At 36.1% G+C, this 17,024-nt stretch overlaps 1 protein-coding gene across 3 annotated transcripts in view; it reads left to right on the top strand.

The window, feature by feature from the left end:
- EYA3 (EYA transcriptional coactivator and phosphatase 3) overlaps positions 1-17,024 on the top strand; it is a 99,738-nt gene that overhangs the window by 29,837 nt on the left and 52,877 nt on the right. For all 3 annotated transcript variants that reach the window (XM_036914961.2, XM_036914962.2, XM_036914959.2), the window contains exons 4-7: positions 5,302-5,345; positions 9,199-9,278; positions 12,728-12,794; positions 15,350-15,486. In XM_036914961.2, coding sequence (XP_036770856.1) covers positions 5,302-5,345; positions 9,199-9,278; positions 12,728-12,794; positions 15,350-15,486 — 328 coding nt within the window. The remainder of the gene's footprint in view (positions 1-5,301; positions 5,346-9,198; positions 9,279-12,727; positions 12,795-15,349; positions 15,487-17,024) is intronic.

The raw sequence follows: 17,024 nt of genomic DNA, 5'->3' as shown, positions 1-17,024 counted from the left end.
TTTCATGTTCTAGCTGTATTCTTTACATCCAGAAGGATGGAGATCAGCTTCCATTTTAATAATGAAGTGCTGTGTTTTTAGTATTTTTCTTTGTGTTGAGGAATGCTTATTGGTAATTACTTTGCCATTATTCTTTTTACCCTCTTACTTAAGGTAAGTATAAAAACTAGGAAGACATAAGCAATTGGTAAAATGACCTTTTGAAAACATTTACATTGTCATCCCCTATCCCTGGTGGGACATTAATAATAGTAATGGTAAAGGGAAATGGTAGAATTAAAAATCATGCTCAGTAGTATCTAGGATGTACACTATAAGAACTGTAGTAGCTGAATTAGAGATATTAAATGTATCAAGGAAAATCATGTTACTGAGTTTTTGTGATTAAAGACAGAGATCTAGTCTTAGTTTCAAAAGAAGTGTATGTGTTGACATATTGTTGAAGTGGATATTGTTGTTAGTAACTCCTTACCTATTTAAAGTAATGAGAATTGTGAGGCAGACCTGCTTGTTAGTCATCTTTTCTGCTCTACTTTGTTTCCTTGCCATTTTATTCAATTTCTTAAATATGATGTGCAAAACCTGATTGTTACTTCAGAGGAAGGTGAAAAATTAAAGCACTGAAAAAAATTTTCTGCTGACTATAAATGGTGATTGTCATGGTACATTATTTCCTTATTGATTTGTGCCTGAATCTTAATTTATAAAGATGACTGAGTGACAACACAGAGAGGCCAATGCCACTGAAAGAAAAGTTTAATATTACTTGCAGTCCTTCTAGAAATGACAGTCATGGGATGCCACACAGGGCCAAGGGGAAAGCACCAGTCTTGGTCAGACAGAGGCAGAAAAGAGCTAGGGCAGTAGTACATAGGCCGTAGCCTTTGTTGGGGTTTCCTCAAGCAAGATGAGGCAAAGGGAGGCAGGGTAGGCAATTTAGGTTTGGGTAGCTTGAGTATTTACAGTGGGGGTTGGGGCATAGTGACTGTCACCATCTCCCTTGTATCTGGCCCTAGGTTGATTCAGAGCAGGAAAAATGTTGACTTGGTATGTGAGTTAGATAAAGGATATGGTTCAGAGTATGCGCTCTGAATCCCAGGGAAGATGTAAGCAACTTTGGCCCTTAGTTTGGCCCTGTGATTAATGGATGCCAAATAGGCAGATACAGAATCTAACAAAACACAGAACACTTATTAACTGTTACAAATAATTAGAATAATAAGTGTAAATGTCTGACTTTGAGGATGAAAACAAATTTTCACAGGCTGTAGTAGAGTTCTGAAATTTGAGTGGAAAGAAGGGTTCTATCCCAAGTTGATGATGATAGATAAAGCCAAGATTTTTAACCCTACTATTACCTTTCTATAGAGAGATGTTAATGATGGGCATTATTATTCGAGTTATTTTATCCCTCCTCTTCTTCCTACAGAATTATCTTTCTCCTGTTTCTCTACTACTAACTTGCCCTAGAGATTTGTTCATGTCATTGTTTACAGGGCAGCATAAATCCTAGACTTGGGCTCTATCTTTCACTTTTTCTTATTTCCAGTCAGTCCTCAATCCTCTGCAGTCAGAAGTGGTTCTCTCTGTGGTCACCACTTACCTTGAAATCACTCAGTCTTTTCCCCAGTCTTCATCTTTTTCAAATACTCTGAAGCAGTTCATATTATTGTTCAAAATGGAGCTCTTTGGAAGAGTAAAAGGGTACACTAACCAGACCTGGTTTGGGGATAAACCAAGAGTGTTACTGGCAAACTGAAAGCAGGTAAAAACTCTTTTATGGCTATCAGGGGTGCTCTCTGAACTCAAGTTTTAAAAGGACATGTATGCGTAAGAAAAATTTTTAGAAGAATATATACCATACTCAATACTGATTATTTCATGGAAATGGTGGGGCAAAATAAGGTCTTTTATATCTATTTTATCCATATCTGTATGGTTTGGATTTTTAAAAATAGAAGCATGTGTGCCCTCTGTATTTAAGTTTTAAATGAAATTAGTAATACTGTAGAGAAGAGATGGTAATGCTTACAACCATAATGTACTCTAGGCTAAAATATAAAAAAAGGGTGAAGCTTGGGAAACATTCTTGCGAATAATAAAAAGGACCTTAAAAATTGTGTTTTGGGCTTGGATGGTAAGGAGAGGAAAGAACTATAGCAAGTAGCAAAGGAAGAATGACTTGACTCAACCCCCAATTTCTTTTTTCCTTTTTTTGTCTTCTCTATCAAAGACAATACTCTTCAACCTGTAAAGGTTGGCATAGCTGAACTTTGAAAAATGTATTTTATTCAAAATACATTTGTGAGCAAGTACCTAAGTCATTTCAAATGAGTTCTAATCCTCCAGACTCATAGAAGTTTTATCCCATAGAACTAAAACTTAAAAACATGATTGCCAAACCAGTGTTCATCATCTGAAATGAGAACATGTTTGAGAAATGTTTGAATTTCTCTGTGAAAACACAGAATGAGAAATGTTTGAAAGAGAATGTAAACAGATGTTGCTCTCTTTTTTTTTTAATTTTATTTTTTATTTTTATTTATTTATTTTTTTTGAGAGGGCATCTCTCATATTTATTGATCAAATGGTTGTTAACAACAATAGAATTCTGTATAGGGGAGTCAATGCTCAATGCACAATCATTAATCCACCCCAAGCCTAATTTTCGTCAGTCTCCAATCTTCTGAAGCATAACGAACAAGTTCTTACATGGTGAACAAATTCTTACATAGTGAATAAGTTACATGGTGAACAGTACAAGGGCAGTCATCACAGAAACTTTCGGTTTTGATCACGCATTATGAACTATAAACAGGTCAAATATGAATATTCGTTTGATTTTTATACTTGATTTATATGTGGATCCCACATTTCTCCCTTTATTTATTTATTTATTTATTTATTTATTTATTTATTTATTTATTTATTTATTTATTTATTCAAAGGCAGTGGGAGGGAAGAATTAGGTGCTGGAAATAAAGACTTGTACTAATTCAATGCTAATTAATAACAGCATAAAACAGATTTTAAACAGACCACTATGGGCACTTAGAAAAGAATATGACAATCACCAGGAGCTATTATATATTTTCTCTAAGAACACTCAACATTTTTATTGATTGCTTAAAGATTTAGGATATAAATAGATCAAATATCTACATGACAGCTGGAGAGAATACCTGATATTTAAACTAAGGTATTAAGGGTAAATATATTGACTTAGTCTTATTTCTTCCAGGACTCCCATTGCGTAAATTGCAGTATGAAGGTATTATTATTTGACCCAGTGCTAATCTTTACATTCTTATCTTCAGGCTAGAAGCTGTGTAATTATCAGAGAGAAGATTCCCCCAGTCTATGGACTGGACTCTTGCATTTTTTAGAAGGTTGCTTTTGATAACATAAAATTATTTACAACTCATTGTCTCAGTAGTTTAACACAAAAGAATTGTATTTATCTCTCATATTAGTTTCATGTGGATTGTTAGCTTTCCTGGACCAGTTCTCCCTATAGGCTGCTTTTATCTTGTGATGCCATTATCTTCAACTTGTGGCCTCCATGGTAGCCAGAGAAAGGAAAGAGAGGGTTGAATGATAATACAGAATGTTTTAAAGAGCTAGTTTTAAATGGCTTATATGGCTCCAATCTAACATCAAGGAGGGCTGGAAAATAGAATAATTCTGTGTCTTAGTCCATCTGGGCTGCTATAACAAAATACTGTAGACTGGGTAGCTTATAAGTAACAGAAATTTATTTCTCACAGTTCTAGAGGCTAGGAAGTGCAAGATTGATCAAGGCATTGGCAGATGTGATATATGGTAAGGGCTTGCTTCCTGGTTCATAGATGGCCATCTTTCTGCTGTGTACTCACATGGTTGAAAGGGCAAGGGAGGTCTCTTTTATAAGGGCACTAATCCCATTCATGAGGGTTCCACCCTCATGACCTAATCACCTCCCAAAAGTCCTGTCTCTACATACCATCACATTGGGAATTAGGCTTTAAAATATGAGTTGTGGAGGGGGACACGGACATTTAGTCTATAGCATCCTGTGTGTGTAGGAAGCGAGAAAGGACTACTGATAATTTTTTGGTGACTCTACCATAATCTCCCCTTTGGTTTACCTGTTTAATTTTTCATACATGAAGAACAATACATATCTCCATTCCCCCACACAACCAACTTAAGAGAAACAGCTGCAAATTCTGTCAGTCACTGCATCCAGATCAGATACAGGATCTGATACCCAATAGTTGCTACTAAGTCTGGATGTGACTTCTATGGGACTGGTAGCCTGCGAACTTAAAAAACACATTTTTTACCTCCTATCACAGTCATACCCAATATGCAGTGGTAGAACAGGCATTGTCTCTGCCACAGATGTTTACCTTTATAGTAATTTGGGATGTTAACTCTCTTTACATACTTGCCTTATACAAAGTGCTTGAGTCAAATTAATAATAGATGGCTGTTGGTACGCATGGTCAAAGAAAATGGTATTAAATGGATGTGAAATTTAATCTAGGTTATGATCAAGCCCTTAACCCCTTATAAAATATAGCATATGACTTTTTAGTAAACAGAATGATAAGCTTTTTTTTGTTGGACAGTGATGGTTAAAATCCTTCCTTTTTATAGTCTTCATGCAGACTTCTGAATTTATTATTCCCAAGAGTAGCACTAGTATGATTTAGCCTCTTGTCAGAACTTAGGAGCCACTATAATTATGTACTTATAAGTCATCATAGAACAATCCTGGAATGACATTTGAGATGCACAACATAGTTTTCTTACCTATAAAGTGGTATTTCTTAGTCCTGTCTATTTTAGGGATTCAACTTTGTTCTTGATGTCTATGATAACACTAAAATTTAACAATTGTATAATACTTTGTCTTTCATAAACAGCTCTTTCTCTTTAAATTTCATCATCACAGCAATAGGTAGTTGTATTTTCTTGTCATGTGAGTAATTTATGTATCTGCTAAAATTTAAAATGAACTAGTTGGTATCCAGGTTTGGATACTTTATCCTGTTAAACATTCTATCTTGAGTAAAAATCCTGGTAAACATTTTGCCTTGAATCTGAAAAACACTTTTTTCATTAAAGAAAAAAAAAATGCCATGTTATATTTAATTCTAAAATATAACAAGGGTTATTAATTAAATAAATCTGATCAAAGCAAAATGAAATAGCTGCCTCGTAACTTACTAGTTAATATTAGCCTGCCATTTGAGTGGCTAGATGATTTCAAACTCAGATGACTCCATTGACACCTTTGTGTGTTTATTTTTACAGGTGAAAAAAGCCAAGATGCAGGAATCAGGAGAGCAAACTTTGAGGTATGTAAGGTTGAATTTTTTTTTTTTTTCAAATCCTGATTAGTATATGGGCATGATTTGAGGTGACTACACTCTTTTTGGATTTTAGCATCAGTCTTCACATTTTGAAATTATGTGGTTTAAGATGAAAATTTCCCTCCAAATATTCTTTCTTTAAACATATGTAAGTGCTGATTTTTTTGTTGTTGTTCATTCATTATTTATTCAACAATATGAACTGAACTCATATTCTCTATCAGATCCTGTCATGTGTGTAGGAGACACGATGGTGAATATTCTTCAGTTAGATGTATAGTGTTGTAAATGGGAAGAATAAGCAGAACTAAGTAAAACCCCAGGAATTCTATGTTAATTACTAAGTGAATGTGGGATGCTGTGGTCATTAGTACCACTCCCCTTATAGATAAGAGGCGGTTTCTGTGCACCTCAGGCTCTGTCTTCCGCAACACCATAGTTTTCAGTTTTCCACAGTTCTTATCTCCTGTCATTTGTCCACCAACCATATGAACCAGTAAATGTATCACCTCTAACATCTTAATTTCCAGAATGCTGCTCTTTACTACCACATTCTACATCCCTGTAAATTTATTCTACTGCCACACTAGCCATGTGATGTCTTACTGAGCACTTTCAGTTCAATGATCTATCATTTTCACTATCAACCATGGACCCCTCCCTCAAAAAGATGAGTATCTTTCTTAGGCTGCTTAGGTTATAAAATCTATTACTTTAATCAGTAACATTTTTAACAAACATCCTTATAAACATTTTGTAACTTTCCAACTGTGTCATACTTCCCTAAGAAAACCACAACTCTGGTTAAACCCAGCTATCCACCTATTCTGTATTTATTCTCAATCACCTGAACATTGTGACACAAAAACACAAAACTGCTGATTAGTTTCAGTTTCCATTCATGATCACATCTCAAACAGGCACTTAAATTCTTGGTGGTCCAACAATCCTTTCTGGTGTGTTTTATTTCCCTGTCTCCAAAATCATCTTTCTTCCCTCTTTCCCTTCCTCCCTTTTTTCCTCCCTCCTTGCCTCTTGCCTTCTGCCTTCTCCCTCTCCCTTCCTCTTTCCTCCACTCTGTTCCTATTCATTCAGTCGGGCTTCTTGCTCCCTAATTCAAAGAGAAATTAAAAACAGATAGGAACTACCTCATTAGTCTGTCACCAAATCTCCCCACTTCTCTGCTTCTCTACAATATTCTCTGCTACCCTTTCCTCTGAGTTAAATTCCCCTGCTCTTATCCAAGGCTGACTCCTCTGGTTTACTATGGAGCTATCACCTCCATCTTTTCTTGTAATTATACCTTCTCTCTCCTTCAGCAGTTTCTTTATTTGATAAAACATACATAAAAGTCACCATTTCAGAAATTTTAAGTGTATAATTCAGTAGCATTCAGTACATTCACACTGTTGTGCAACTATCACCACCACCTAGTTTCCCAAACTAAAACTCTAGTCATTAAACAGTAACTCTCCATTTCTCCCTTCTCACCACCATTCTTCCTGTCTCTATGATTTTAACTTCTCTAAGTACCTCATATTATTTGTATCATACAGTAGTTGTCTTTCTGTGACTGGCTTACTTCTCTTTGTGTAATGCCTTCCAGGTTCATCCATGTTGTAGCATATTACAGTTTCCTTCCTTTTTGAGGCTGAATAATATTCTATTGTATGTCTGTACCACATCTTATTTATCCATTGATTGATTGATTGTGTTGATTATTGACAAGAGTTCTGTTGAATGAGAATGAGTTGTTTGTGATGCCCACTTTTTGGAGTTTGGTTGGTTTTGCTCTTTTTTTGGGGGGGAGTCATTTTATTTTAGAGCATCTTTTTTTTTCAGCAGCACACATTGTTAGGCAAAATTTGTATTTCTATAACTGAAAATAATTGTTTTTTGAGACAGTATATAATTTTTCTAGATATAATAACAAATTTAACAAAGTGCTTGAGTTATTTTACTGTCTTGGTGCTGTTGTTTCTATTTAGTCTCTAGATACTCAGTTGAATATATAGTGGATTTTGCTATAACATAAGATTCCAGAACCCTAGGATTTTAGCAGCTGGTCCATGTATATCAGATCATACAAATACACCTTCTGAAATATAGGATCTAGAAATAGTTTTTCAACAGTGGGTATAACAATGAACCCCAGACTTATCCAAGTACATGTAGAAGACAAACCAGTCATTGTAGTCAGAAATGTGAAGTTCTTGTCCTGTTTTATACCAGTCCCCTAGGAATCCTATTTAAATGAACATGATATGGGGCCGAGAAATCTGTATTCTTATCAGTCATTCAGGTAATTATAATAGACCAGTTTGCGAAACACTGACATAACTACTCAGTATGATATTTTACCCTTACCTTTCAATTCCCATAATCACATCTTGGTTAGGACATTAAATGCAATTCTAAAAACACAAGCAATTGAGTAAACAGGTAAAAATAAATTTCATATGGGAAATTAGTTTTAAAAATTAATTATATCTGAGGAAAAATTGTTTGCACATTCAAAATATACCGGGTAAAAAGCTTTATTGATATTATACTTCACTATCGGGAGTCTGTTCAGAAAAGATAATGACAGCTTAAAGACTTTTGGTGCTGTATATTTCTTACATGGATAACATATCTTTTTAAAATTTTGCTGTATAGAAACTATTCTTACCTTTTATTAGTCAATCTTATCTTTCCAGACATATGGAACTTTTGGTACAGTGTCCTCACTTTTCCCTGGAATGTAGAACAGCAAAGCAGTTTTCTTCCTAGGGGACATGAATGTGGAAGATGCCTGGGCTAGAGGGAAGTGTAATATAATAGTAGCTCTGGTTAGATTGTACTTAAAATGTTCTAGACTCTGTTTTAAGCACTTTTCATATATTAACTCATTAATCCTGTGAGGTTGGTACCTCATAACAACTTTATGCAGTAAGTTCTGCTACTATTATCCCTCATTGACAATTGAAGAAACTGGGGTACAGAGAGTTCAGTGACTTGCCTAAAGTCCTAAAGCTGGTTTTGGCCAAGTAGAATATGAACTCCAGCAATTTTGCTCTAGAATCTGTGTTTTTAACTATGATCCTTGTAATTGAGGGAATAACTGAAATGGAAAATAAGGTAGAAGGAAGAGGAAGAACATTGTGAGGGATAAAAGTTACTTTAATTTCCGTTCCAGAATTTCAGTGAGAATCTTCTCAACATTAAAGTGTCTACCACAAAGAGCAGTCCTCTCAGTTTACATGATTTACCTTACACAATCTCTCTTAATTTTCATTACAAGATTAAAAAAAAATGTTGCTCAGTCTTGGGTACAATAACAAAAAAAATTGTTTTCTTTTTTTAATCAGGGGAGAAGAAAAATATAGTAGAATGAACCTTCTCAAGGTTCAGAACCCCACTTGGAAGCAAGGATGTGTAATTTGAGAAAAATTCTGAAATGGTTATGAGAACCACTGTCTGATATCAGGCATCTGCCTACTTACTTGTGGCACTTTGGAAACAAAGTTGATGGAGCAGTTTTAGGTGTCTTGGAATTTTTATTTTACCACATAGTCTTTAGAAAAAAATGTGACTTGCCTGTGACTTAGCCAGAATTTCTGAGTAACAAAAAACCTGAAAGGGTATAAGGATATGAGAAAGAACAGTGGAATGTTGAGGGTACTAGCCCGGGTCCTCGCTCTCCAGGAAGCTACTAAAAACCAAGAATAAAGTTATCATGAAGAAGACTTACTTTGCCTCTTAATTGTATAGCCTGGCAAAAAATAGGTTTGATTTAATCACTTCTAGCAGTGCAGCAAATCATTCAGGGGCTAACCTATTTATTTTGGTCTCCCAGTCAAGTAAGCAGCCCCGAAGTCAGTGACCAGAAACCTGAAACTTCCAGCCTTGCTTCAAACCTTACCATGTCAGAGGAAAGTAAGTACCATAGTTTGTGCATGACGGAACAGGTATTCCTATAACCAGGTGATGCTGTTCTTTTATAATTGGTTTTCACTGATTGCCTTGCTTGTCCCAGAGTATCCAGAGCCTTCCCTTCCCTTGAATGTGTCTGTGTGCTCTCCTGTAAGCTTTATTGACATACCAGCTGAGGAAACAAAATAACATGGAGTCCACTTACCCAAGGAGTCACACTTGGTGATTTTATTTTTGTTCTGAGGTTGGATGTTCCAAAGGTAAGAATGCCTGACTCAAAATTAGGAACGTTTGGCAGCCAACCTCTGACTGCCCCTCCAAAGGGCCTGGTATTTTTCCACCTTTCTAATAACCAAATGATTCTAGCTATCAGTCTAGGCCAAAAAAGAAAAGAGGTCCCCTGAGAGCCCAAGATTGATACTAGGCCCTGAGGGAGAGACAGCTCAGTAAGATACACCTTCCATTTACCAACCCTCAGTCTCCTATAGAAATTTATATTCACGCCTTAGACAAACATTTGTAGAATGCTGTTTTTTTCCTGTGGAGATGGAAGCTCTCAGCATGCCCTCTATTCCCCTAATTGCTTCCATAAGACAAATAGAGCTCTCTGAAATTAAATAGCTATGCCCTTCCATATTTTACTGCACACTTCAAAAGAATAAATTTGTGTAAGACACTTTTTAAAAAGACATTTGCTTTGGGGATATTTCTTCTCAAGATCATTATGCTTAACCTTATGTGTTTCCCATGAATTAAAAAATGGTATGGCTTAAAAAAAATGTTGTGTCTTCAGTTGTATATATTATTTCCTCAAAGGTACTATTCCACTGCTTCTCGAACTTCTAATGTACCAAAGAATCATCTGATGTGCTTGTTTGTAATGTAGAATTTCAGTCTTCAGAGATTATCCTTCAGCAGACCTAATATAGAGGGGAATCTGCATTTTCAAGAAGATAGCTAGATGATTCTGATGTATATGGGAAAGTGTTCATTCTGTGGGTAATTGTTCTAATCAGTGAAAAGCCTCTCCTCTAGTTTGTTGAATGTCCCACTCATCCCCAAGAAAAAGGCCTATTCCTTACATACTTCAGGGCCAAGAAGTAAGGTGGGTCTACTTAATCCTTCCAAATCATTTCTCTTCCCTTTTTTCCTTCAAAAACTCTAGTTCCTTTGAAGTCTGTATTTATGCCTCCCCCTACCTTTCTTTTTAACTTCAGACTGAACTCCTACTCATTGTCTTCTCCACATAAACTCTTATTGTTCTTGGTGATTTTAATATCCCTGCAGATGACCTTTCCAGCATCCATCATATCTCTCTTGTTTTCATGTCCCTTACTCAGCATTAATTCCACAGTTCTTTATTATAATTACTCCCTTACAAATACCTTCAGTAACTCTTTGCCTATCATACTATTTGCTAAATCCCAGTCCTAATTTAATTCAACTCTCTACTTTCTCTGTAAGTACATTCAGTGGCTAAACATTATTGGATAAATTATATACCTAGCTGACTCTTTACTCATGGGATCTCAAATGGGCACCCAACATGATTGGAAATCCTACTACATTTCCCTAATGAGTTTTACCTTTTACTATTTCATACCACTTCTTTTCCTTTCAAAGCACCCATGCTCATTTACCTTTCCTCCTTCACTGATGCCTCCTTCTCACATAGAAGCTTTCAGACAGGAAACTCCCTCAGCATCCTACCACCACCAAATCTTCAAACCTGCCTGTATTTGTTCCCATGTTTTCTTGCTTTGTTCTTGTCAAAACGGAAACAGTGTTCTTGTTCCTGTCAAAGATGAGGGCTTTTATTTGTGCGCTGTAACCTACCCCCAAGGACCCTTGTATTATCGTTATCCCAGTACCACTCATGATCATTACATTCTTCTCTTAATTCTTCTGTCAGTAAAAAGACCAGATCCAGTATCTCCCATCTTAAAATGTAAACAAAACTCTCCTTTTGCTCCACATCTCCTGCTAGTAAGAGACCTTCTGTTTGTCCCTTGATCCATTGGAACCCCTGGAAAGAGTTGCCTTCACTTGCTTTCCCACCTTCCATTCACTCTTCAGCCCTCTCAAATTTAGCTTCTATTCATCACTCTTCCAATGAAATTGCTCTTGTCAAGGTCATTAGTTACTTTCAGGAACTGAAAGTACTAGTTCTGGTGGACATTTCTTTCTCCTCATTGCCTGCCTGTCACCACTTTTCCTCCTACCTTTCTCCTTTGCTGGCCCTTCTGCCTCTATCTGACTCTGAATGTTGGTAGGCCTCAGAATTTGTTTCTAGTCCACCATCTTTTCTCTTTCTGCATCCTCTCATCCATTGTACTCCTTTAAATATTTTATACATTGTTAATTAATTCCACATTTATATTGCTAGTCTGACATCCCCACTGAATTTAGTGGGGTATTCAACTGCCTCTTTGACATCTCAATTTAGATATCTGAAAGGAAAATCCTATTTAAAATGTGTGAAAGCCTTTTATTCCTTTAGCCCCCATCAAATCTGTTCTTTTCCCAAACTTCCCCATCTTAAGAAGTGGTTTCCTCTCCCTCCAGTTGCTCAAGCTGAAAACCTAGAAATAACCCTGTATTCCCCTGATTGGCTTATTAAAGGAAGTTCTTGAACAGTTCAGAAGTCTGGTACTTTATGCTCTTTGTGGTACATAAAGCTCTTTATGACACAACTCTGTCTACAACATGGATTGAAATACTGCTGCATGTCAGACTTGAGTTGAATATTTACAACACTGATCCCAGATGACATCTTGAGGGTCAGGCCTTCACAGCAGCTATTCTAGATGAATCATCGGGGTCAAGAGGACACTAGCTGTGAAAACTCTTTACCTAATGGTTCATTAGAGCACACATCAGTTCCTCAGGTCTGTCTCTGCTTTGTCAAACTGAAATCGGTCACTACAAAGCAGAAAAAATAGTGAAGAGGCATACTTACATCTTTTCTGCTACTGATTAGTTTTCTAATAAAATTGGGTACTTCCCCCATATCTGTCTTCCTACAAGTCATTCTTAATGGCCTTTTACTCATAATAGAGTAAGCAACCAGAGAATGAGCAAGCTGAAATATGATGTGTTTTCCTAGATGTGGATCTTGCTTTTTAAGTTTGCCTATGAGCACAGCTGAGAGCTTACGAGGTTGCTTCATGTGTGGTTTTAGATAACTTATGGGCGAAGGAAGAGATCAGTTGGTACTACCCTTCAGCAGTTTTCCATATTCTCCATGTTCTAGCCTCTTTTACTGTCTCTAAAATTCTTTAAACCCATTATTAGAAGAATGAAGTATTTTCTACTGCCCAATCTTTCTAAATTTCTTATTTCCAAGCTGTATTCTGTTACTTAGTTTGAAAGGTTATACAGTGAGATACACAGTTTTCCCATTTCATTTTTGAGATGTTCTAACTTTTTACTTGGTGATATCTTTCTTTCAGTTATGACATGCACCGATTACATCCCTCGCTCATCCAATGATTATACCTCACAAATGTACTCTGCAAAGTAAGTTGAATAATTATTTCAAAAGTCTATATGCTTTTCTCTAGGTTCATTGCAAAATTTAAGTTGATATTTAACGTTTTTCTCACCTCTCTTGTTCTTTCTGTCCCTACTCTGATTTTTTTTTTCCCCTCTAAATACAGAGTCTATGTAACATCATTTTAAAAAGTAGATGGCTACCTGGAATAGATCACTGTCACCCAGGAGCTTACTCTAAATGAATAGGCATTGAAAATGAAAAATACTGTTAGTGATCAAAGCATATCACTGATTGACCTCTGATCATCCTCTCTTTCCTCTTCCTTGATTGATGGATCATAAAAACCATTCAAGCCAGCCTCAAAACTGGGAGTTCTCAGTCTAATCTATGTTCAGTTTCTTGTTTCAGGAATGTCTTCAAGGTAGAACTGGGCTTGAAGTTAGACAGGTTAGTGGGTTGAAGTCACTAAGAGACAACATTTTAGGCCTTCTTGGGGGTGAGATCTCCCTTTAAGATCCACCAAGTTAATCATTTCCAAGATGAGTAGGTGCATAACAATGCATATACCAAGCTACCGTTGTGCATTGATAAAGAGCCTACACATACACAGATAGAGACAAGTACGCTTATTAAACTAGGATATATTTTTATGTGCAGGATACGTAAAGAAATTGTAACAGGTGAGTGGTACCCATGGAACTGTTATAAAAAGAAAACTGGCAATTTTTTCTTCTTTTGGTGCCCATTTGTTCTTTTGAATCTTGCATCAGTTAAAAAATAAACTAATTAAAAGGCAACTCAATGAGTTCTCAAATTCTAACTTGTATTAACACTAATAGCATCCTGGAGCTAGTCATTTCATGTGGTTTTCTTTTGTGAAATTTCTGAACCTATTCTCTGAGATTATTGTGAAGGAGATAAGAAAATACTTTGAACTATAAAGACACTATATGAAAAAGGATATTATGATCTTTAACATACCTGGAGATAAATCCATTTGAAGTCACTGAGATTTTAAGTCATTCCCATGTGACCTAATAATCACAATCTGAGCTATTTCCTGGTCTCAGATCTAGCTAAGAATAGAAATCTTCAAATTCTGTCTCTTAGAATCTTCTGAGATGTGAATATATTGCATAGTCCAAATTCATTCAAAAGATATTTGCATACCTTCTGCATTCAGGGCACACACTTCATTAGCTATCCCTTCTGTCTTAATTCAGACCTTACCACTTATCTGAACTATTGCATTAAAATTGTTTTTTAATTGGAGCTCTACTTCCAGTTTCTCCCCTTTCTAATGCATTTTATAAAGCAACTCAAATTAATCTTTAAGAAGAGCTCTGATCTTGTCACTCTTTGCTCAACAATTTCAGTAACTCCCGATTGTTTCAGATTTGTCTGAACTCCTTTAGCCTGGTATTCAAGGTCTTTGCTGTTTATCTTTCTTTCTCTTGCTACTTTCCTTCCCTTTATATGTGTGTGTGTATATATATATATATATATATATACTTCCCTTAATATAATCTATGCTTCTTGAAAGCTGAAGTCCTTGCTTTCCTTCCTCTGTACCTTTTTTCCTAAGTTTTCCTCTTTTCCTGGAACACCCTTTCTCTCCCATTTCTGCACATCGTAACTGCTCAGTTCAAATACCACTTCTTTGTAGCCTTCTTTTTCCTTTCCCCAAAGCTGAAAAAATCTTTTCCCCTTCTGAAACACTCCTACCCCCAGTATCTCATTGTTACGACTTACATGGTGCATATAACACTTACTTTCTTAACATTCTAAGTACAACATAACTCACCAAATAAAATAACCAGTATCTAAAAATTCAGTGCATAAAACATGGGACCATTTTATTGCATGGATGAAATGACTAGCAAGTTTAAAGTCCCAGAAGTTTCAGTTCAGATCCCTAGCTAAACTTGATGTGGTTGATACCACCTAGTATCGGTACACTCTGGCTTACATATGAGTGGAGAGATTCTGATCCTGTCTGGGACCTCCCAGGTTTTTTTTAGTTACCTGGCTCCTGTTCTGTAGGCTTGGCCTGGGAATATTGGGGCCCACTCCTACTCCCTGTTTTCTAATGTGGTTGCTTGCCTTTTCTCTACTAGCTCCACCCTCTTTTCCAAGCCCCACTTTCCCTTTCAGAACTTTAGTTTGCCCAGAGGGCTGGGTGGAGAATGAGAGCAGATCCGGTTCTATCCAGTTTTCTGTTATTTTAGGGTTTTATTCTGTATGTAGACATGGGGCATAATAAACAAGTTTAATCCACCCTTGGGTCTCACATAGGGCCTTGCATATAGCACACCACAGATGTTTGTAGCATAGCAATTGGACCTTGGGAGGATATTTGAAACTATTAAATTTTCCATAAAATTGTTTCTTAGGTAGGTGATAGTAGAAGCTGGACAGGAAAAATTAGTTCTACTTTCTGACCAGAGTAAGAGACATTTTATTTGGAAGGTTAGTATCCTCATTGCTGATTCTTTGATTTTAGTGGTGTTAGCTCTTTCCTGTATTTTTCGTTACTAAAATAAGTCACACATGAAAGTTTTGTTTTGAACTTTTCTAGACCTTATGCACATATCCTCTCAGTTCCTGTTTCGGAAACTGCTTACCCTGGGCAGACTCAGTACCAGACACTACAGCAGTCTCAGCCCTACGCTGTCTACCCTCAGGCAACCCAAACATATGGACTACCTCCTTTTGGTAAGTCATCATATTATAAGCAATTTCTAAGAATGTTGATTTTTTCCCCGGGAAACTGATCTTTCCCCAAAACATAAGCATGGCTGATCAGGAAACTGATGAGATGGGTTGTTCTTTGCAGAAGTACCTCCTCAGTTACAGATGTGATAGAATTTGAGGGTGCAACTTCCCAACAGTAGATTTGATGCCTATAATATAAAATCTTAACTTTTCAATACACATTTGTGTATCTATCAAAACTTAGCTATTTCTAAGGTATAAAGTTTTTACTGTAAAGCTTGGAATCTTAAAGTATTTGAAAACTCTTTAAAGAATTATTACTTACTTTATACAAAACATGGTCCCACTTATTAGCTAAGCATAATAAGTATATTTTGAAGCATCCAGTTTCTTGCTAAAATCAGATATCTAAATATCCAGGTAGAATATACCTTTCTTGCCTTTTTTTTTTTAAGTCAATTTCTCCCTTCTCTTTCCTCCCTCCCTGTTCCAAACTGATAAGTTGTTGCTCTGCTGAGCCAAAAAGTCATCTTTGCATGGGGAAAATCCCCTATTTTGTATAAGCTTGTCATGTGCATAGAGAGTTTTGTTCTTTGGCTTAGGTATCTTAGATATGAACTGTAAATTAATTTAAATGATTTACTAGAAGTTAGTTGGAGATTCTTTGGTCACAATATCTGTGCTGATCTTTCTGTGTGTGTATAAATTGATAGATATATGCATTAGGCTTTATTGCCTTCTCCCTGGTTTCCTAGAACTGGTATCAGAAAATCGAGACAGTATGTATTTTTTAATATGTAATATGTTAATAAAATTATATCCCTGTAGCCTTTACTGAAAATAGCTGGAAATTGGAAAAATCTTCAAAACCACCACAGATTCTGGATGTATTAGTGTCACCTGTTTTGAGTTTCTACATTCCTCCTTTTGCTGGTCTACTTGGCTAGTCTTTTATGAGAGTGACAGCTTTCTGACTTTTAGACTTGCTAGATGCCTTGGCTCCTGATAACTTCTAGAAATAAAAATTAAGGATTGTGTTTAATGATAGTGGTAATTGATAACTTCGTGAGAGAAGAGAAACAAATGCTCTTATTTCCCCATTTGTATTTCCATGACTTGATGCCTGTCAGTATCAGCCAGTGTGCTAAAATCTTAAATTTCTGTTACGTTTAACCAGTCAAGTCTGAGCAGTCCTTTTGGAAGCAGAATTCTCTGTGAATATGTTTATGTTTATTTATTTTTGTGTATATTAAAGCTAATTTTTCAGTAGTTGCCCAATAATAGGCTAACAAGTATAAAATCAATATTTTCACATTGTTTTTTCACCCTCTGTTTTGATTTAAATTCATTATTGGCAAGCCCAAAGCTCATTGTGACATTGTTAAACAGTTGATCATTCTTGCTGTTACATATTAAATAAAAGTTGTTACATCTCTGAATTCAAATTATGGAGTACCTAACATAGTGCCCCTATACACATAGGTCCTAAACATTGTGGTATCTTTTATGATCATAGCAATTCTCCTGTATTAAAGAAA

This window comes from Manis pentadactyla, chromosome 4 (genome assembly GCF_030020395.1).
Source record: "Manis pentadactyla isolate mManPen7 chromosome 4, mManPen7.hap1, whole genome shotgun sequence".
In the NCBI taxonomy this organism is placed as follows: domain Eukaryota; kingdom Metazoa; phylum Chordata; class Mammalia; order Pholidota; family Manidae; genus Manis; species Manis pentadactyla.
This window is presented reverse-complemented; position numbering and strand designations above follow the sequence as displayed.